The sequence below is a fragment of the Ictalurus furcatus genome, chromosome 25, assembly GCF_023375685.1.
Source record: "Ictalurus furcatus strain D&B chromosome 25, Billie_1.0, whole genome shotgun sequence".
NCBI classification, from domain to species: domain Eukaryota; kingdom Metazoa; phylum Chordata; class Actinopteri; order Siluriformes; family Ictaluridae; genus Ictalurus; species Ictalurus furcatus.
Window position 1 is genome coordinate 12,425,888 of NC_071279.1, and position 21,690 is coordinate 12,447,577.

Genomic DNA, 21,690 nt, shown 5'->3' on the forward strand with positions numbered 1-21,690 from the left:
ACACACATACACACACATACATACATACATACAGAGCGTATAGAAAGCTCAGCCAGCTTTGTGCACTGAATAACAACTATTTCCTGATCTCCAAGCCAAGAGAAACACAGCCGTGCCAGAGAAATCATATTACATATTAAACAAGACACACACACGCGCACACACACACACACACACACACACGCACACATATGGTCAGTTAATATTTTTCCTTTGCTATGTGCTCTTGGAACTAGAATTGGTCCTGAAGCTGTTCATATTTATTTATATATGTAAATTTATTTCATACTTTTTGTTTTATTGGTGTGTTTCCTAGAACACTCGCTGACCCCCGTCCTTACAGAGTAGACTGTTTCTTTCATGGCTTTATTTATGAAATATGTTATTTTGCAGGCTCTTTGATATTACAAACATACCACCATACCTGTGCGTATATAAAAAATAAAAAGAGGGCGAGAAATCCACAAGGGTCTTTTTGACCCATCATTTTGTGCCTCACTTCTTCACCACAAACTATGTTTTGCTTATTTTCTCCATCTTCTGTCGTTCTAATCCGTTCTAAGCATCTGCTGTAATTGGCCAGCGCATTTCAGGCCTTCGCTCGAGGACGATTCTACTGTCTGTTCACACTTATCTTAATCTCCGTCTCTGTCCGGCTCTCTCCAGCTCCCTCTCGTTTGAGTTATGCTTGGCAAATTAAGCGAAGTGATTCCTGGGTGTTTTGCCAGAGCGCTTAAAAGCTGACTCACTCTACAATGGCTCTTTTCTGCGCCTGGACCATTTTATTCGATGATATTTTCCCATCATGCCGAAAGCCGACATGGCCTTTTTATACACAGTGCCACCATTTTGTTTCACCCCTGCTGCCCGCTAGCTGACACGACTTGCACAGTGGACTGCATAGTCCATGTTTCATTGACTCTTAATGTAGTCATTGAGAGTCAGTTATGCGCTGTAGTGCTTTTGGGTTCATGATATGGATCATTTGGGATTAACTGCCCATAATGACACTATTATAGTTGGAACATTTCAGATTGATCCTAACGCTTGGTATTAATTTCTCAGCGTATAACCCACAGTACTGTAGGCAGTCTTTTCCCTTTGCAGGATTTTAAAATGTGTTGACATTGAGGATTGACTGCATAGTGCAATGAAGGACACACATATGGCGGCTGAGGCTAGTTGTACTTGGCCTCTTTTTCTCTAATGCCTGCAATGATATTATCTCAGCAATATTGACAGCTTTGACATTTACTTGGACTTTCAAAATGATTCAGCTTTTAGTGCTCCCTAATTCTTTTTTTTTATTATTATCACGAATGTGTACTTTGTAGGCACCTCAGAAACTCAGGAACATGGAGGATTACTAATTCTAATTCCTCAGCCAATAATATTAAAAACTGGTTTCAGCAGTGTTTTTTGGCTCTTTTATTTGTGCAGCGAAGAACACGTCGAATTGCACTTCAATTAAAAACTACAAACAGTTACATTTCCAGCTTTGGTGCTTTATAGTTTACACCGTTAACAATAAACATAAACAAATCGGTGCAATAAATGTGCAGATTAATAAATCTGCGCTTCAGATTACTATAGTGGCCGTGAATGCGACACATTAACAAAATCAGAAACATGACGACAAATCAGAAACACAACTGGAAAAACAGAGAACAGAGCAGCAAATCCGGGAACGGATCGACGAATCTGGGACCTGAGCAGTGAATCCGGAAACGGATCGGCGAATCTGGAAACTGAGCAGCAAATCCGGAAAGGGGGCGGCGAATCCGGAAACCCGACAGCGGATTTGCAATCGAAGCAGCGAATCCGGAAACGGGACAGCAAATCTGGAAACCCAACAGCGAATCCGGAAACAGTGCAGCGAATCTGGAAATCTGACAGCGAATCTTCAATCGGAGCAGCAAATCCGGAATCGGTGCAGCAAATCCGGAAATGTGACGGCGAATCTGGAAACAAGGCTGCATATCCGGAAACCTGACATTGAATCTTCAATCGGAGCAGTGAATCCAGAAACAGTGCAGCGAATCCAGAAACGGCGCATCAAATCTGGAAACCCAACTGCGAATCTGGAAACGGTGCAGCGAATCCGGAAACAGAGCAGCAAATCTGGAAACCTGTCAGCGAATCCGGAAACGGGGCAGCGAATCTGGAAACCCGACAGCGAATCCGGAAACGGGGCAGCGAATCTGGAAACCCGACAGCAAATCCAGAAACGGTGCAGCGAATTCGAAAACGTGACAGCGAATCCGGAAATGGGGCAGTGAATCCGGAAACGGAGCAGCAATTCAGCAATTTCCAGAACAGCAGTTTCTTTGTGATGATCACAGGCCATGTCCAGTCAGCAACACGAATGTGATTTCTGATTTGCTCTTTTGTTTATTTATTTGCCGTCATGTTTTTGGTTTTGGTGATGTTTTTTGCCCTTATGGCACTTACACTATTTATGTATGTACCAGTTCTTAAAATGCTCTCCTGCTGGCTCAGCTGAAGTGATTCTGAAAGTGCGAGTGCACAGCACACCAGAGCAGCTCATCTACAACATCTAGAGCAGTGTCTAGGACGTTTTTCCATCATGTTGCAGTCCTTCCAGGATCCCGCCATTTTTGCGATCGCAGACATTAACGCAAAATCAAGGAAACAGCAGCGTATTCGTACGTCATCACCACGCGCATTCAGCCAAAGTCCTCTTCGATTCACGTGCGTTGAACACGAGTACAGCTAAAAGGTCTCATTTACCAACAAACATCACTGTGGGGAAAAAAACCCAGCAAAATCAAGCATTTTTGGCTGCAACAATCACACACAAAAAAACTCTGCGAAATCCTGTACGGACTGATGTTCATCTCCGGTCTCTGTAGCAAAACCGAAAACAAGTCTGGATTGTGTCAAATCCAGTGATCTAAACCATGTATAAACTAGCTGAGTGGCATTGCATTCACCTCTCCAAATGAACTCAAAGTACTTCTGGTCCATTAAAGCAAAGGATTTTATTAGTAGTATGTAGAATTGGCTCCATCTTCACAGAAGTACATTTAGTTTTCTTTCTTTACCTCCTGCCTTCATCTCCTTACCCGTCACGACTAGTTAACGTCCCCACAGCATGAACTAGTGAACATATTCGTTGACTAATCTATGCAAGTCCTAGCATCTCCAAATAGGTTTCGCCCCATTTTTCCACACACTGCGCACCACGCACTCTTTCTCTCACTCGCCATGATCTAAAGCGAACACTGGCCACGGCAGCCCACAGGAAATCCTCCCCGTATCTGCTGGTGGTTGAGAGCATCAGCTTTGCACAGCAGTTTATGGGCTTTTATTGCAAGCCCCTCGTTCTCAGACTGCACCAGGTCAACATAACCTCGCACTCACTCTCGTTCTCTTCCTCCACTCTTCTTCCTGTGTCCCTTAAGACTCCCTGTGAGAGCTTTGGCTTCGGTTTGTGCACTTGGCTTACGTGTACTACTTCAGTAAATAAGCTTGGGATAAGAGCCCCACACACACACACACACACACACACGGAGATTAATAGAAATGTTGGCTTAAACTCGCGCAAATAAGTGCTGGTGTTTTCCGACAAATACATTTGCTTTCTATCTTCTCTCTCTCTCTCACACACACACACACATACACACACACACTGTCTTTTTTTATCTCTAGAAAAAACATGCATGCAGAAACCCTACTATTTCTGCAGCAGTCTTTCACACGGTGACTGTGGATATTAATCACCACACACACTCCGTCTCGGTCTTGTCCTGCAGTCCATCTGCTTATTAGCACAGAAGGACCGCTCTTTTCATATCAGTCCGGTGATAAGTCTAGGGTGCTGCTCAACACAAATTAAGTGTCAGACGAAAGGAGTTTTCGACGGGTAACCTCCATTAACCGCACAAACTCTAAACCATGGATTCTAATCGCAGGGTCATTAGGTTTTGACACAGCATCTCGACTCTCCTCGTGTGTTAGTCCTTTACTAAGCTTTGTTTTGACCCCATCGCCTGTAACGGGGAAAGTACAGATCAGAAAACCCGTAGTATAAAGGAATAATAATTTTGTTTTTGTTTTTTTAAACATCTGAAATATGCAAAATTCGTAACTACGTTCATTACAATCGAACAGTAAAGCTCTTCTGATAGGACAGACGTGTAAAATACTTTACTGTAAATTGTTCGAACAGAAAAATCATTAAAAGATTGCAGGGAAAAGCAAGTCTGGTTACTCACCCTGAAGTTTATTGATGCCACCAGACAGAAACCGACATTTCTGCGGTCACGTTTGCCATGCAAGTTAATAATACAGATCCAGGGCTGTATTTCTGAGTTTCAGGTACGCGCTGGTAGTGAGGAGTTAAAGGCGAAATTGCAGCGGTGTTCAGATATACCTATGGACTCGAGCGCTACTCAAAGTGTGTATATATATATATACTTATACATACATCTCTGTGCTGGGAGCTTTGCCAGTTCCTTCATATGTATAGTTTTCATTTCTAGACAGAAGATTTAATGCTTCCATGCTGCTTTGATGGGGTAGGGATGGAGTCTTGGTCTCTCGAATGTTTCCACCTATCTTTTTCCTTTCTGTTTTTTTTTTAAGTGAAAAATTTGACACGAGATATTTGGGGGAAAGTTTTAACACTGAAGTGGGGGAATAAAGATGGAGTATTAATGAAAATAATATGCAGTAAAACAAGATAAAAAGATTTGTTCCTAGTATGAGCGTTCGAAAGCTTCCAAGACTGTTCTTCTCTTTAAAATAAGGAAAGCTGGAAAGATTCTCTCACTCGCGCTCACGCTCTCTCTCTCTCCTTCAGGGCGTGTGACAGGTGAGCAGCTCTCCACGTATGCGCAGTTGTTTCGGGACAGTTGGCCGGCGTTAGAGAATCACTGTGGTTTGTTGCAGCTGGCACTAGGCACCGCTCAGACACTGCGCCACCCCGCCCTCACCCAGTGGGACGCCTGCCTTGCCTTTGAGAGACTCCTCCTTCAGGTCAGTCAGCCAATCACGCTGCTTCATTACTAGCTCTAAGTGGTGCTTCATCCATCTGTTACACGTTTTTTAACTGTTTCTCCATCTACATCTACAACCGCATACACCGTCAGGTCCATAATTATTTGGACAGTGGCACAATTTTTGTCATTTTGCCTGTCAATTGTCCAATTACTTTTGAGCCTGTGAAATTAGAGGAACTCTGCCAAAAATAAATATATAATAATTTTAAAAAATGGCTGTTATTCTTAAACAGTTCATGCAATATTTTTGTCAACGGTAAGTTGTTAAAAAGATAATAACGAAAGCTTTTATTTAATTTGTCTTTAAAAGTTCATACAAATGTGAATGTGTGAATGCAGTACTGCATGATGTAATAAACCCACAAAGATCCTAAAATGGACGACGCAAATAACAGAACATTACCATTTAAAACAATGAACTTAAAAGTAAAGCAGTCGAATATGCTAGGTACTTGTAAAAAAAACAAAACAAAATAAAACAAAAATTAATAATAATAATAATAATACATAAATAAAAAATAATTAATTCCATATGAGAATTTTTTCTCAAGCATGAATAGTAGTTAACTGGCTAAATTAGTTTGCTAGTATCTGGCTGTTTTTAAATAGTCTAGGTTACACTTTGGCTGAAAAAATAAGAATTAGCCGGCTGATCTAATTACTACCTAAATTATATCAGGTATTAAATAAAAACCGTCAGTTATCAGCATTATTTTCTAAAATTGCTGCCAATCTAGTGGCTGTTCTTAGCTATCAAGCTAGCTTGTGCTGTTCAAAGTCTGGTAAAGTTCTGGTACAGTTAAGCGATCTGAATTCTCTGGCAGGTCAAGGCTGACAGTCGCTCAAGGTCGTCTCGTCTCATGCAAACTGTGAGGCAAAAAAAAACAAACAAAACATGCGCACAACACTCTACCCTCACAACAGATTCATCTTAGTTCACAGAATTCAGGTGTATTTGGCTTCAAGGATTGCCCAGATACCCCGTCCTTATTAAAGTCAGGTCCAAAAGGCCCAAGGCAACGTTTATTTTTAATATACGAGTCGTGGGACGCACTCATCTTTCAGTGTTAGCAGCTTTTTTGTAGATACACTGGAAAATAAAGGTACTTTTTCCTATTCTAACCCAGAACCCATGAAGGATGCAGAGTTTAGCTGCATGTATGTTATGTATGTTCAGCTGGATGTATGCAGTTTAGAAAGCATTAGAAAGTGTACACCGTTGCTATGAAGCGTTCCTGGGGCAACACAGCATTGTTTTTTTTACACACGTCATGTCAAAACATGATATTTAATGATGAATGACAATGTGACAATGTTAGTGTTATGAATAGTTACATTTCTGTAGTTTCCCGAAATAATGTAGAAATACAGCTTTAGTAATAAGAATTGGGAAATTAGGAATAGTTAGATTTCAGTAGTTTATCAAACTTATATTGACATACAAGTTTAGGATGGGAATTGAAAAATCAGGAACAGTTAGATTTCAGTAGTTTACCAAAATTAGGTAGAAATACAGGTATAGGAAATAGGATATTAGAAATCGTTAGATGTCAGTAGTTTACCAAAATTAGGTAGAAAGACAGATTTAGAATAGGAATTAGGGAATTATGAATAGTTAGATTTCAGTAGTTTCCCAAAAGTCATGTGAAAATTCAAATTTAGGAATAAGATTGGTAAATTGGGAATAGATAAGTAGTTTCCCAAACTAATGTAGAAATCCAGTTTGAGGATAGGAACTAGGAAATTAGGAATAGTTAGATTTCAGTAGTTTCCCAAAAGTCATGTAGAAATACAGTTTTGCCTTGTTTTGAAGGTATGGTAGGGTTGATGTCCTTATCCCTAGTATTGTAGTATGATTTCAGATTTCCTTTATATAATTATTCCCTCGTTCCCAAACATCATAACATCCCCGACCCACAGTGTTAATGTTGGCTGTCAGGTCTTTTGGGAACTTTGGGTTTGTGGTCTTAAGTGCGTTTAAACGACTCCAGTCCACGGCTAATTGTTCATTACTGCCGAGTCTTTGTAGTATAGCCCCGTTCATTGCAGAGCAGTATGTGCAGGTGCGAAGAGAGAACAGGATCCAGCTGTAAACACAGTCAGAGACAGCACCACTGCTCCGACCGCAAGTAAACAAAATCAGAGCACAACATGGCGAGATTGTGTAAACGTCTGGACAAAGACGCACGCACAGGCACACGCACAGACACACACACTCCCCTGCCGCGTGTTTACAGCACTGCAGAGACTTCTTTTACAAGTGCGTAGGAGTGTGTTTAGTGTTGTGCAGAATCCTTGACCGAGACCCTCACGAGGCAGATAGACACGCGAGTACATGTGTGTGAGACCGGGAGTGGGTCAGAGGTCAAATATGCATCCTATTAAAGGAAAGAGGGAACGAGGCACGACGGAGAGATGGATAAAAGAGACCGGAGTATAAGGACCTAAAATGGAAATGTAGAACTGAAGTGATGAAGAGAGAAAGATTTCCTGGAGAGATAGAAGAAGAAGAAATTTTCTGGGAAATGATCAGAGTAACGCATACAAACACACACACACACACACACACACACACACACACACACACACACACAATGCCTTGCCCCTTTCTCGCTCATTAGTTTACAGAGTGTGTTTGATGGAGTTGGAGTTTCCAGTGTTGTTAAACTATCAGCAGGACATCACTGTAAGAACTTATTAAAGTCAATCAGCGAAAATATGTAGCGAGTTCAAACCAGACAGTCAGTAGCCAAAACCACTAGGCAAAGCTGAGAACACACGCACGCCCACATTTTACATTCACGGCATTTGGCAGGCTTCCTTATCTTACATCTATCTTATTTATATAACTGAGCAGTTGAGGGTTAAGGGCCTTGCTCAAGGGCCCAGCAGTGGCAGCTTGGCAGTGCTGGAATTTGAACTCACGTCCTTTCAGTTAGAAGTCCAACGTCTCAACCACTGAGCAACCATTTCCACTACAGAAAGCGTTGTCATTTTTGTCATTTTGACCTAAAACATGGCTGTTTTTAGTGATATCTAGTCAATGCACATGTTTTCACTAATTAAGTCTTAATTAAATCGTCGCACTCTATTTATTTGATTTATCATCCTTTATATCTTCCTTTTTTTATTGGTCATGCATTTTTTTTAGAACTACATTACGTTTTACTGACGGAGTGACAGGAAAGACAGAACCAACCAACGTCGACAAAGTACAGACTCGGTAAACACAGCCTGGCTATAGAGACGGGCCTCTGGGAGAAATCGGGACTCCTGCTTGAGGAGAGAGTGGCTGAGCAGCAAACACTTACATGTATGGCGTTTGACAGACGCCCTTATCCAGAGTGTCTTACGTTAATCTCCTTTATACATTTGAGCAGTTGAGGGTTAAGGGCCTTGCTCAAGGGCCCAGCAGTTCCAGCCTGGAGGTGCTGGGGTTTGAACTCATGACCTTCCGATCAGAAGACCAGCGTCTTTACCACTGCGTTTGAATCTTTATCATCAACACGTAATCTCTGTTAAAATAAACATAATTTGACAGGACCGACTGCAACTGCCCGTAATGAATGTTTTAATCACGACTAGGATCCGTTCGTGACGATCAGCTATAACATATTCCTAACCATATGTCAGCCTGTACAGGATTTCGTGGAATTTTTTTAAATAATTTTTTGTGCGATTGTTGCAGGCAAAAATGCTCGATTTTGCTGCGCCTTTCTTTTCCGAACTTCGTGATGCGGCTCGCGGAGCTTTCTATGCTTTTTATGCTTTCTTTTTTTTTGCGGGCGGAAAACTACTCGAATCAGCGAAATCGCGATCACACTAAATACTTTCGTGCTCTTTCTCAGTGATTTTGTTGGTCAGTGCGACCTTTTAGCTGTACTCGTGTTCGACGAGGGCTTAGGCCGAATGGTGACGTCAAATGACGCTGCTTGACCCAAATCTGCGGTCGTTTTTGAAAAATCGCGAGCTCCTCCGAATATCGCCGAGTCAGCTCAATTTTTGCCTTCATTTCTGCGATCGAAAAAATCCTGTTGTGAGCGATATTAGACGAGTATTTCATGTGTGTCTGAATCTTAGCCTTCTTCTCATTTGTATATTATAATAAACTGTGTGTGTGTGGTGTGTGTGTGTGTGTGTATGTATGTATGTATTTATATATATATATATATATATATATATATATATATATATATATATATATATATATACACACACACACACACACACACACACACACACATATATATATATATATATATATATATATATATATATATATATATATATATATATATATATGTATGTATATGTGTGTGTATATATATATATATATATACCTCAATGTGTGACCATCTCTTAGCTATTGTACTCAGCTGCTCATATAGCAAATAGCAAATCGTGCATTTTTTTATTTTATTTATTATTTTTTGTAGCAACCCAAAAAGCAATGCAGCACTGCTGGAATTATTTTTGTTTCTGTTAATAATGCGTAGAAATCTGCAGTGCCTCCTTGTATGATTTGCTGAGCTAGCTGAACTGCGAAGCACTCAGCGTTTTTACAGGGCAAAGAACCGTGCAGTAAACGAGCAATAGTATCAGTACGGAATGTAAACTGGAGAATAACGAATCTGTTCTTGCATCAGTAGCATGAAAGCTGACAGAGAAGCTCCTGTAAGTGCTGTTGAAAATGCATGTGATTGTTATTGTTACGAGATCTGTCCGATGTGGGAATTTTCCCTTCTTTTTTTTTTTCTTTTCTTGTTTTCAAGCATACTTTTCACATCCTTGTCAGTGTGTGCAGTAGTTATCCTGTAATCATGTAATGACGTGCTGAAAATACTGTTTTGCATACTGTTGCTTACAGTCTAAACACTGGCTGTAATATGAAACTCTGTTTCATCAACAAAAACTCTGTGTAGCTTTGACACTAATGCTCGTGCTCGCGCTTATACATAATGATTGTCGTCGGAGGCCTGGGCACCTCCTTGGACTCCTCGTCATGCTGCTCGAACCGTTCCCGAACAATGTGTGGCAGGGTGCGTTTTCACGCTGCCGTGACGGGTTGTACTTGGTCCGTAACGACATTTACGTCAGTGTTACGTGTCAAAGTAACATCCACGTGAATGTCTGGACCCAAGAACATTACCCAGAGCATCACTCTTCCTCCGCCGGCTTGCCTTCTTCCCACCGTGCATCCTGGTGCCATCTCTTCCCCGGGTAAGTGGTGCACACGTCTCTGCCCGTCCACGTGATGGAAAAGAAAACAGGAAAACTTGGACCAGGCCACTTTCTTACGGTTCTCCAAGATCCGTTTCTGATGCTCACGTGTCCATTGTAGGTGCTTTCAACAGTGGACAGAGCTTAGCAAGAGCACTCTGGCCCGTCTGAGTTGCGACATGTTCCTCCCCTAAACATCATTTAAACAAACGTTGTGATTTGTACCACAGTAGCCCTTCTGTGAGTTCAGGTGCTGACACTAATGCTGTAATATCTCTGTCCTAGCTCTGAATTGTTACACGTTTGGGCATTACCAAGTGAGAGGGGTTGCTGTGGTTGGTATAAGGAGCCAGTGTGTTATGTGCTCTCCTCTGATGAGTCGGCATGATGCCCACTTAGCCTGGCACCACTATACTGTGTGTGTGTGTGGGAGAGATGGTCATACAGACAGACCACAGGTGTGGACCTTCACTTGCTTGGTGAAGGGCCAACTGAGCAGGTATGCTGTGTATGTATGTATGTGTGTGTGTGTGTGTGTGTGTGTGTGTGTGTGTGTGTGTTTGTGGATGGGCGTTCACACAAGGTTGCCAACAAATACTCTCTTTCACATTTTCCTGTAACCTTGCTGGCCAGAACTGACTGACCTCTTCAGAAAGTATGTACTTATAACCGTGTGTGTACTTACACTAGTGCTAACAGGCAGCCAAAACACCCATCTGAGTTGTTTACTAGACACTGTAGAATCATGAGCATAGTTAGACAAAACAACAACATCTTTTCCACATTCCAACAAAATCATTTTGCTCAACACTAACAATAACATTGGCAAGCCAGCTAGTCGGACGGGTTCTAGCGCTAATCTCAGATGTTATGCGATCAAATTCATGTAGCATATTTCGATCCATTAAATCCATATACCGGATCGATGTTACCGAACGTTTCCTGTGTTAAGTCAGTTCAAGCAGTGGTTCTCAACCAGGAGAGATCATAAAGGGGGTGCAAAAATGAGATTGAAAAATCTTTTGCCTACATGTCGTGTCACTTGTGGTTCGAGCAAACCTGAGGTCCACTGATGTTGAAGACGTTTATAATATTGTACTAAATATCATCAGAAATGTATTGTCTCTCTTTTCTCACACAAACCTTCGCACCACAAGAGCAGTGCTGCTCTCAGCATCAGAATGCTGCCGGATGTGTCTTCTCTTTTTCACATTTTTTCCCCCCGCTAATTTCATGTGGAACCTCAAGCAGTTAAGCAGTTATTTGAAATACCCTTACACAGCCATAGTCAGGATTAATCGAGAGCACCAGGGACGTTACACAAACATGACCCCTAGCTTTACGACGTAGCTAACGTTACGCTTCGTTTCGTCACGAAATCATTTGAAAACTGGCATATGCTCACAGTGCATTATGGGTAATTTTCTTAAGTTTGCTTGTATTCTAGATTTGGCGCACAGGCCTAGTCTAGAGAAAATAAAAGCAGTTCCAGCTGTTGTTTTCACTACAGCATGAACTCAATTGCAGTACACTGAGACACTGAGGTATTTGTGAGAATCTGATACAGTGGCAAATGCTTCATGTATCTTTTAATCTCTGGGTTCTACTGAACTCTCTAGAATTGAGTCTGCTTTACTTTACAAACATGCCAGATTCAGATGAATGCCATAAGACAGAGCTTCTCAACCTTTTGTAACTAAAGCCCCCCTCAAGCCTCCCTATCATGTGACACCCCCCCCCCCACCCCAATATTGGAGGAGACCAGACATAATATCTATCTATTGTATATCACCTCTATCTATCTATATATAATCTAATCTATAATCTGTTTTAGATAGACAGATAGATTTTAAAAATATATTTTTTAAAGTACTTTTCATAACATTTGTGATTTTTAAAAAATAACTTTTAGAAAACTATATAATGGACATGTATGGAACATGAATGATGAAAAATGTTTCTGAACACTATAACTACTTAGAAGAAGAGAACTAGGCTGTAATAACATGGACTATTTTACATGTTGCATTACATTCGTCTTGTGTTCTAAAAGCATTCGCATAAGAATGATGTAAATTGGGAGGAAGGGCGCGTCTTGTTATCCATGACATTGTTAAATCTCTGGCTCTCAGCCCCTCACTGAGCAGAGCAGACGCAGAGAGAGGTGAGAGTGCAGCGGGAAAGAAAGACCTCGCGCTTGCAGGACAGTACTGGTGACGTTTGGAAAGTCGCTAAGGTTTGTCCAAAAAGTCACTAGATTTGTCGCTAGTCACTAAAGGGGTCTGAAAAGTCTCTAAGTTGGGAACACTGGTCTGCACTGACAGCTAGATAAAAGGCAGCTAAGCTCCGCCTCTCCCAGCAAAAAGAAAATACAGAGAGAGAGGGAACGTGGGGTTTTTCATTTGTGCACATTCTATTGGAAAAGCAATAAAATACACGGAGTACACAAATAATGCCCTGTCTGTGTTTATTTTCTTGAAAACAATTTGCACCCCCTTTCCGATCTCTCCCCCAGGTTGAGAAACACTGCTCTAAGCTACTCCACTCTCTGTCTGGATGCTTGTCTGCTTTATCAATAATGGAAAGCATTGCCGTTCTTTTGTATATTTAAAGACAGACGCATGCAGAGGAGCACGACTTTACTGGCTCCATGCTGTCATTTACACACATAGACACTGTTCTAGCAGATCACCTTTGACTTCTGAACCTTTAACCCACCCTAGGGTCAGTCTCCCCCTTTTCCCCTGCATGCCTGTAGTATCTCCTGCTGCCTGGACAATATCTGCCTGGAAATACTCACACTCTTTTATACACACACACACACACACACACACACACACACAGGACACTATCTACTCGATATGCATTCAGATTTTTTATTTTTTTTTACACATCCTATTATACTAATGAGGAGTTCATTTTGAGTGAGTGTCCAGTGTTGACCTTGTGTCTAAACATCCTCTGTCTTCCTTACAGACTGCACCCTTAAATCTCTCCCTTCCTCCCTTCTAGCTACAAGAGGTACAGGCAGTGTCTTTCCCACATATGTCATGCTCTGACTGGCCAGCTCTCTCTTTTTTTTTTTTTCCTTTTTTTTTGTCCTGTTTGTCTTTTTATCCAAACACAGTGTAATTTCTCCATATAGTATTAACCTCTGTGGTTTGCATTAAAAAAAAAAAACAACTAATCATTTTTCAAAGAATCAGTTTTTATTAATACAAGTAAAAAATGTATCAAGAGAGCGTATAAGTAGTAAGAAACGCATGCTATATGTGTAACCTTCATAACAGGTACGTCAGTCAGTACGTTAGTCAGTGCCGGTCTCCAGACCAAAGGCCACAGTGAAGCATGGTGGTGGTAGCGTCATGTCGTGGCAATGCTTTTCATCAGCAGGGACTTTGAAACTAGTCAGGGTTAAGGGCAAGATGGTTGGAGCTAAATTCTAACTTCTAGAGGTTTGCACTAATTGATTAAATGTTTGTTATTACACAGTTGGTGCATCTCTAGGTGAGTGAGGTAAGTGAGTGAAAATAACAGCTTGTACCCAGTATGATGTTTTTGCTGAGCAACCACTATCACTCATCGACAACGAAGGGTTCTGACGCACTGAAAGCAAAGATGTAATTTATTTACAGCTGTGATTTTTTTTTTAAGTGAAACAAACCCCGATCTTATCTGCTGCAACCTTGATCTATCCAGAGTATCCAATGAATGCAGCTAGAACACAAGTGTGCGGTTTATTGGCACTGTTTCAACCAGTGAAATGTAAACCGAGCTAAACAACACGCTCTGTGACATCGCTGATTGGTTAGCACTAAAAGCTAATTCACGTCCAGCTCATTCAGATCCATTTTCAAAAGCATTTCAGTCCACACCAGCCTAAGCCCTGACTTGTTTTATGCTGTGTGAGTGACTGGATCATAAACTCCCATAGAAACCCACTGAAATCGCAAAGGCACACTTTCTATACGCTGTGCACTTTATTTATAAACATAATCTACAAAGAGGTCCTGATTGTGTAACCTTTAGGTTAGTGTTTGTGTGGTATGACTCTCCTTTTAAACCAACCTGAGGAGACACAATAGACACAAATGCACACTGGTTATTCGCTGATCCACGGTTTCAGCTGGCAGATCGCTCTATGGACGAAATACTGTAGGCTTAATAATGAAGATGGCTCCAAAGCAAACCAGACTTGGCTTTGCAAGCTATGTTTCTTTTGGTTTTTGGGTGCTTTACATCAATCTGCATGATCAGCCCCCTCTTCATGACAGTTGAAGAGGGCAGGCAGAACCATTGGCAGGCAAAAAAACATTCAATTAATTAATAAACCTTAGAGGTGACTTGGCTGAAAGGACGGTTGGACAAGCAGTATTAGCCTTGTGATTGGTGATTGTAAACATTTAGGTAAGATTTATGTAAGATTAGGCCTGCCCACTTTTTCTGAAATTCTGACCAAATATTTATAGACATTGAAAAGTTACCAGTTATTCATATTTTCCTATTTGGTGTGTTCCAGTCAGAATCGGATTGTCTTTGTCATACTTTATTAGGGCAATAATGGCAAAGAATTAACCCCCCCCCCCCCCCCCCACCTTAAATCTAACCACAAAATTGGAAGGTCTGACTAGAAGGTCAGATAGGAAATGAAAACAGACCTTTTTGGCAACAAACCTCTCAAGGGTTGGGGTGTTGGAGTGAAAAGAGGGATGGTTATACAGAAAAGAAACTAATTCCTTCTGTTAAGTTTGGTGGAGGATTATTGGTGCTGTAGGGCTGGTTTCTGTCCAGAAGCCTTGGGAACCTTGTTAGGATATATGGCATCCTGGATTGCATGAAATATGAGGAGATTGTGAATGAAAATCTGTCTGCCGCTTCCAAGAAGCTACAATTAGGTTGTGGTTGGATCTTCCAGCAGGACAGTAATCCAAAACATACAGCCATGTGAAAAAATAAGTACACCCCATTGAAATTGTTGGCTTTATTTTACATATTTGGACAAGTAAACATTTGATCATCTTTGAAACAGTGCTTATTGATAAAGTTGATATACTAGAACAAAACCACAAGGAAAATTAGCTTTTTCAATTATTTATTCAACAGAAATATCAACAGATGTGATGTTCTTCGGTGGAAAAAGTAAGTACACCCCTGGCCTCAGAAATAACTTCTTTGTAGACGTTTTACTGTAATTTTTGACCACTCTGCCATGCAGTATTCTTTCAGTTGCAAGATGTTTGAGGGTTTTCTTGCATGTCCTGCCCGTTTCAAATCCCCCCACGAAATTTCAATGGGATTCAGATCTGGGCTTTGACAAGGCCATTCCATAACCCTCCATTTCTTCTTTTTGAGCCTTTCCTTGGTGGATTTGCTAGTGTGCTTAGGATCATTATCCTGTTGAAAGGTCTTTCGGTTCAACTTCAACTTTTGGACAGATGGCCTCGCATTATCTTCAAGCACTCTTTTATATGATTCAGAATTCATAGTTGAATCAATGAATACAAGCTGTCCAGTCCCTGAGGCAGCGAAGCAACCCCAAACCATAACATTTCCACCACCGTGCTTCACAGTTGGTATGAGGTGCTTCTCCTGGAAAAGCTCTTTGGTCTGCGCCAATCATGTCTGCTCTTACTGAGGCCAAACATGCTGCAGGACCCGGAAATACAAGACCAGTAGGGGGCAGTCATGTTTCATTTGCATAAACACTGCTTTCTTAGCCCACGGATCTGTGAACCTCTCTCAGAACCGTTTTGCAACAAGCAGCAGAGCACCCTAAACGTTGTCGATTCTGAAAAAAATGGAATCTGTGGTTGGTTAAATTTAAGAAAAAAATATTATGTATGGTTTGCATAAAAATATTACGTTTCTCATCAAAATGTATGATAAACCTAATTTAAACAAGTTTCCAATTACAAGAGTGAGTGTGATCGAGTCACGTAGTACAGGTGTAATAACTATAGTATTTAAATTAACGTGCCTCCAGTATGTGTACTAGAATATAGCAGTGGTAACATTCAGGGTGTAGTACGCCAGCGACCGGGGTTTAAGCCTCAGCTCAGTTGAGTGTTCTTCAAATGAGTACTTTTTTTTTCCACGGTAGAAAGTTCCTCAAATTAATGTTGAATGAATTCCAGCTTCTCCTTTCTTGCCAATGGAAACTGTTGTTCTTTTCTTAGACTTAAAGTTTTACTATCTAAAAAAAACGGTTTAAAGTGAACACAGAAGTCCCAGTGAATTTACTTAATTCAAATTCGTACATTGCTTCCACACGATAGAATTGAGTTACGTTAACATCAATTTTTTTCATACATCGCACATGATTCGACTTGGAAACTAAATGAAACTAAATGTGAAGTATAAACAGCTCTTAGTATTAATGATTCGAGGTGTACATGTCTCTTTCCTTATCCTATGCGAATCAATTATAATTACTACAGCCTACCTCTGGCAACTTTACTTTACAGACATAGAGTATGTCCAGAAATATTATCCCGCCCGAATAGTTCTTTAGTGTTTGGCGAATTGTAAATGTTTTTGGTAGCCGAAATCATTCTGGACACTTTCTTTGAAGAAAAAAATGTGTCTAAAATATGCATACACCTTTATATTGTCTGTACCATCCTCTGCTGTTTTCTTCTATTCCGTTCTTGGTGTCTTAGTGAGTTGATGAGACAGAATCTGATTAAAAGAGTCAAATATTTGTTCTGCTCTTAGGCTAAATCTAGTCTGCACATAAGGCAAACATGACTTATTTACGATGTTTAGGCCCAGTGGATTACTCCCAGAAACAATACACACAAACACACACTCATAAGTTACACATACGTACTTACAATGTATGAGTATACAAACTACTAGACAGAGCACACACACACACACACACACACAGAGTTTTGCTGGAACTAGATATTGAAACAGCTGTGTTTAGTAAAGCTAAATCTCTGTTTGAAGTAGTAACTATGTGGATTGTGTGTGTGTGTGTGTGTGTGGAGGATGATATACAGATTGGTCTACAACCTGTAGAGTGAAGTAATGGTGCTTATATATTAGGGAAGTTTGTGTACTTGGCCGACAGGAAAGGAACATGACGTGGTATGTGTTTTGAGATGCTTTTCTGCTCACCATGGTTGTAAAGAGTTGATTTGAGTTACTGAAGCCTTCCTGTCAGCTTGAACTCTCACCTCAACAAGTCGAGAGTTCATTTCCCGCAGAACTGCCACTCATCGGACCGCTTTTATGTTTCGCACCGTTCTATGTAAATCCCATAGACGTGTTGTTCTGATGTTTGATTTATATGTAGAGCTTACTTATACGTACATAACTTTGATTAAAAGGATGGATAACGTCTAGCAAATGGTAGCTTAATCGGTCATAGCTCAAAGCTCTGAAATCTTTTCCTGACAGCAATAAAAGCAACATGATCGCAAAAGTGGCATGGCAACAATTTACAATTGAGATATTAATTAATAGAGCCGTACCGACCGCTTTCATTTAGCTGATGCACCATACCGGGTTCGCGTTCCAAGCATGAACGACTGCAGCGTCCGTCAGCAATATGGGCGAGGTGAGAGGCGGAGCCACCGTCCGATCAGCCGTATATACTGCGACTGCTCTGGCTCCACGTTTCAAGTTGATGACTCCTATTTCGACCACAAGCCATGCAATTTCCCTAAAACGACTGGCAGGAGAATGGGTCGTATTAAAGAGCGCGGTGACTTTTAAACGTGGCACTGTCATCGGATGCCACTTTTCCCACAAGTCAGTTTGTGAAATTTCTGCCACGCTGAACTGGATGTGCTATTGTTGTGGAATGGAAGCATCGAGGAGCAACAGCAGCTCAGCCACGAAGCAGTAGACCGTGCAAACTGACAGAGCGGCGTTCCAAACTACGTCTGAGAGCTTCATGAGATGGGTTTCCACGGCTGAGCAGCTGCACCCAAGCCTAAGATCGCTACGTACAGTACCAAGCATTGGCTGGAGTGGTGTAAAGAACGTTGCCATTAAACTCTGAAGCAGTGGAAAGATGTTCTCTGGAGTGATGAACTGCGTGGCAGTCTGACGGATGAATCTATGTTGTTGGATGCCAGGAGAATCTTACCTACTGGAATGCATAGTGCCAACAGTTTGGTGGAGGTGGGCTAACCGTCTAGAGCTGTTTTTCAGAGTTTGGGCTTGACACCTTAGTTCCAGTGAATGGGTAATATTAATGCTACTGCATACAAAGTCATTTTAGACAATTGTATGCTTTGCGGCTACGGTTTGCAGAAGGCCCCTTCCTGTTCCTGAATGACAGTGACCCTTTGCACACACAAGGTCCATGAAGGCATGGGGGTTTTTTTGTGTTTTTTTTTGGACTTTTTTTGGCCAGTTTGGTGTGGAAGAACTTCAGGTGTCCTGCACAGAGCCCTGTCTTCAAGCACACTGAGCACCTTTGGGATGATTTGGAACATCGATTGCGAACCAGCGTCCTCGTCCAACATCAGTGTCTGACCTCACTAATGCTCTTTTGATTGAATGGGCAAAACTCCCATAGGCACACTCCAAAATCTGGTAAAAAGCTTTCGCATGAACAGCGGAAAGGCCGACTCCATATTCATTTTGGATTTCCAGCAAGCTCATATAGGTGTGATGGTCGGGTGTCCACATACTTTTAGGTCTATAGTGTATCTAGCGTGCGTAATTCAATACAAAGTCATTGTCATATTTAATATGAGCATGTGTGGCTCCTGGCTAACTTTACTGTAATCACTGTGGCCTTCGGGCCAAAATGTTTGCCCACCACTCTCTCTCTCTCTCTCTCTCTCACTCTCTCTCTCACTCTCTCTCTCTCTCTCTCACACTCTCTCTCTCTCTCTCTCACACTCTCTCTCTCACACTCTCTCTCTCTCTCACTCTCTCTCTCTCACACTCTCACTCTCTCTCTCACTCTCTCTCTCTCTCTCTCACACTCTCTCTCTTTCTCTCACACACTCTCACTCTCTCTCTCTCTCATATCCTAGATCTCTCTTTTCTTGCACATCACTTTCACTAGTTTTCAGATACATAAAAGAGAATAAGGGTTTGCTGAGGTTAATGTTGGTCATTGAATTGAATCAGTGTGCATTCAAGATGTATACTGCATCGTGTGTGTGTGTGTGTGTGTCTCTGTGCGCACACACACCCACATAGTGCAGCAGTGTGTTCAGTGTAAGTCTCTAGCTCCAGCTTGCCTAGGGGTCACATGTCAAGGCGATGTGTGTGCCTCTGGCATCCAGACTCAGGGTGTGTGTGTGTGTGTGTGTGTGTGTGTGTGTGTGTGTGTGTGTGTGTGTGTGTTTGGCCCCACGTACGTGTTTGTGGCTCTTTTTGGCGTCAGGCTTTAATGAGCGTTCTTCGGGCAGACGCCACCGACTCTGGGAAATTCCCCACAATGCAGCGCTTTCACCTCAAGACCTTGGTAAAGGGAGCTGGACGTGAAGTTAGCACAGAGCCGCATTTACACTCCTGTCACACGCCATGTCTAGCACACTCCAGAAGAGTAGACTGTTTGCATCAGGGATGTATCACAAAAAACAAAAAAAGTGTCGTCCATACAGATATGTGTGCATGCACACACACATTCATACACTAACTTGTTCCAGATCTTGACACACTGACTTCTACTTTCCCTTTTTGCACCCCTTCCCAACCTCCTTTTAGATGTCTCTCTCTCGCTCTCTCTCTATCCATGTGTGTGTGTGTGTGTGTGTGTGTGTGTGTCTCTCTCTCTCTCTCTATCTGTGTGTCTCTCTCTCTCTCTCTCTATCTCTGTGTGTGTGTGTCTCTCTCTCTATCTGTGTGTGTGTGTGTCTCTCCCTCTATCTCTGTATGTGTATGTCTCTCTCTGTCTCTGTCTGTCTGTGTGTGTGTGTGTGTGTGTGTATGTGTGTGTTTATGCACGCTCTGATGTGTCCCCCAATCCCGAGCGGTAGTACCAGTTATGTTTGTCTCCAAGTTGTGATTAACATTGTCATCGTGTCTGCTTTCGAGCTCTGCACTGTGGTTCTGTGTTTGCGGTGAAATGCGAGAGCTGAAAAATTCGCCCTACTTTCATGTCACGGCGCTTTCGCTTGAGCTTTTGTTTAGAGCCTACTTGTTTAGCAGAAAGGAAATTGAGTTCGTCTGTGCTAGGGGCTTTGGGAAGGGGGAGACGCCCCCACGTCAAACGCTCTCTCACTCTCTCACACACACACGCATTAGACACATTGACTGATACAGATGAGGTGGGGAGACTTCAGGATTTCTACTAGAGTCTGGAACTTGTTTAGCTTTTCCTTAATTCTGGTGTCTGTGCCTCTTCTCTCTCTCTCTCTTTCTCTCTCTCTCTCTCTTTCTCTCTCTCTCTCTCTCTGTCCTGTCGTCAGATACTATAGTACTCTATTTTCCTTTTTATATTACTCCATCCCATCAAACACCAGCCAGTCTTATCGGACCAGTTATAATGTTGCGTTAGTATGTATTGTAGATAATATTGCTGCGTTCGACTTGCCTCAGAAATGGGAAGTCAGAGCTCTGAATTTTCAACCTCCGTGCAGTCTGGGAAAAAAAACACTGACGCCTCCAGTGTTGGTTAACTGTTAGCTCACTGTGCTGAGTGATGTATTTTTACCTCCTCGAAACAAGAAACAGTTTAGTCAGTGTTCTAGATTAAACAAGCGAAAATGTCTGTCTGTTAAGTGATCCAAAGCAAAAACTTTGTATATACAGTAGAATTCGTTTAAAGACAACTTCACTTCTTCTACTTCACTGAGCAGCCATCTTCGATTGACATCACTCGTCATTCCTAGGATACAGTGTTACCAAGTAGGAATTCCGAGTAGGGATGGGCGATATGGACTTAAATCTATATCACGATATAAGTTTCTGGTATTTATTGCGATAACGATATCAGTGACGATATTAAATAATACCATGTCCTACTGTTTTTAGCTACAAGTGATAGCTGTGATCTTGAGAGTCTCAGAAATATAAACATTGATCTAAAAGTAAAAGTGATTTTCTGTAACCGAACCAGTTCCAGATTGCAGAGGTAGCTCCTCGTTTAGCGATAAACTCCTCCTCGGCTTCACGTCCGCCTTCCTCCGTACTCGTTTTCACTCTGCACGTGAGCTGCGAACCGGTCGCATGCCATCGCACAGAAACACGTCATCAACTAGGCTTTATGGTTATTATCGCGGGAAGACTCATTATTATTGTGGGGAGAATTTCTACTGGTATATCGCAAACGAGAAGATCTCACCCATCCCTAATTCAGGGGTTTTTGTTGTTTTTTTTGTGGGGGGCGGTGATTTCTTTAGTTTTTCCTAGTCACAGGTTGGGAATTATGAGTTACAATCTCTAGTCGAAGGCCTTGCTATTGTAGTTGCTAAATATTTAGTCATATAGGTCCGATTTAGCGGTTATGTCCCAAGTACAAAAGAGCACGACT

The 21,690-nt window shown here is 41.7% G+C and overlaps 1 protein-coding gene across 1 annotated transcript in view; it reads left to right on the top strand.

Moving 5' to 3' along the window:
- scfd2 (sec1 family domain containing 2) overlaps positions 1-21,690 on the top strand; it is a 149,103-nt gene that overhangs the window by 26,584 nt on the left and 100,829 nt on the right. Inside the window, exon 4 of the mRNA XM_053614690.1 lies at positions 4,826-5,001. Within this exon, the coding sequence (XP_053470665.1) occupies positions 4,826-5,001 (176 nt within the window). The remainder of the gene's footprint in view (positions 1-4,825; positions 5,002-21,690) is intronic.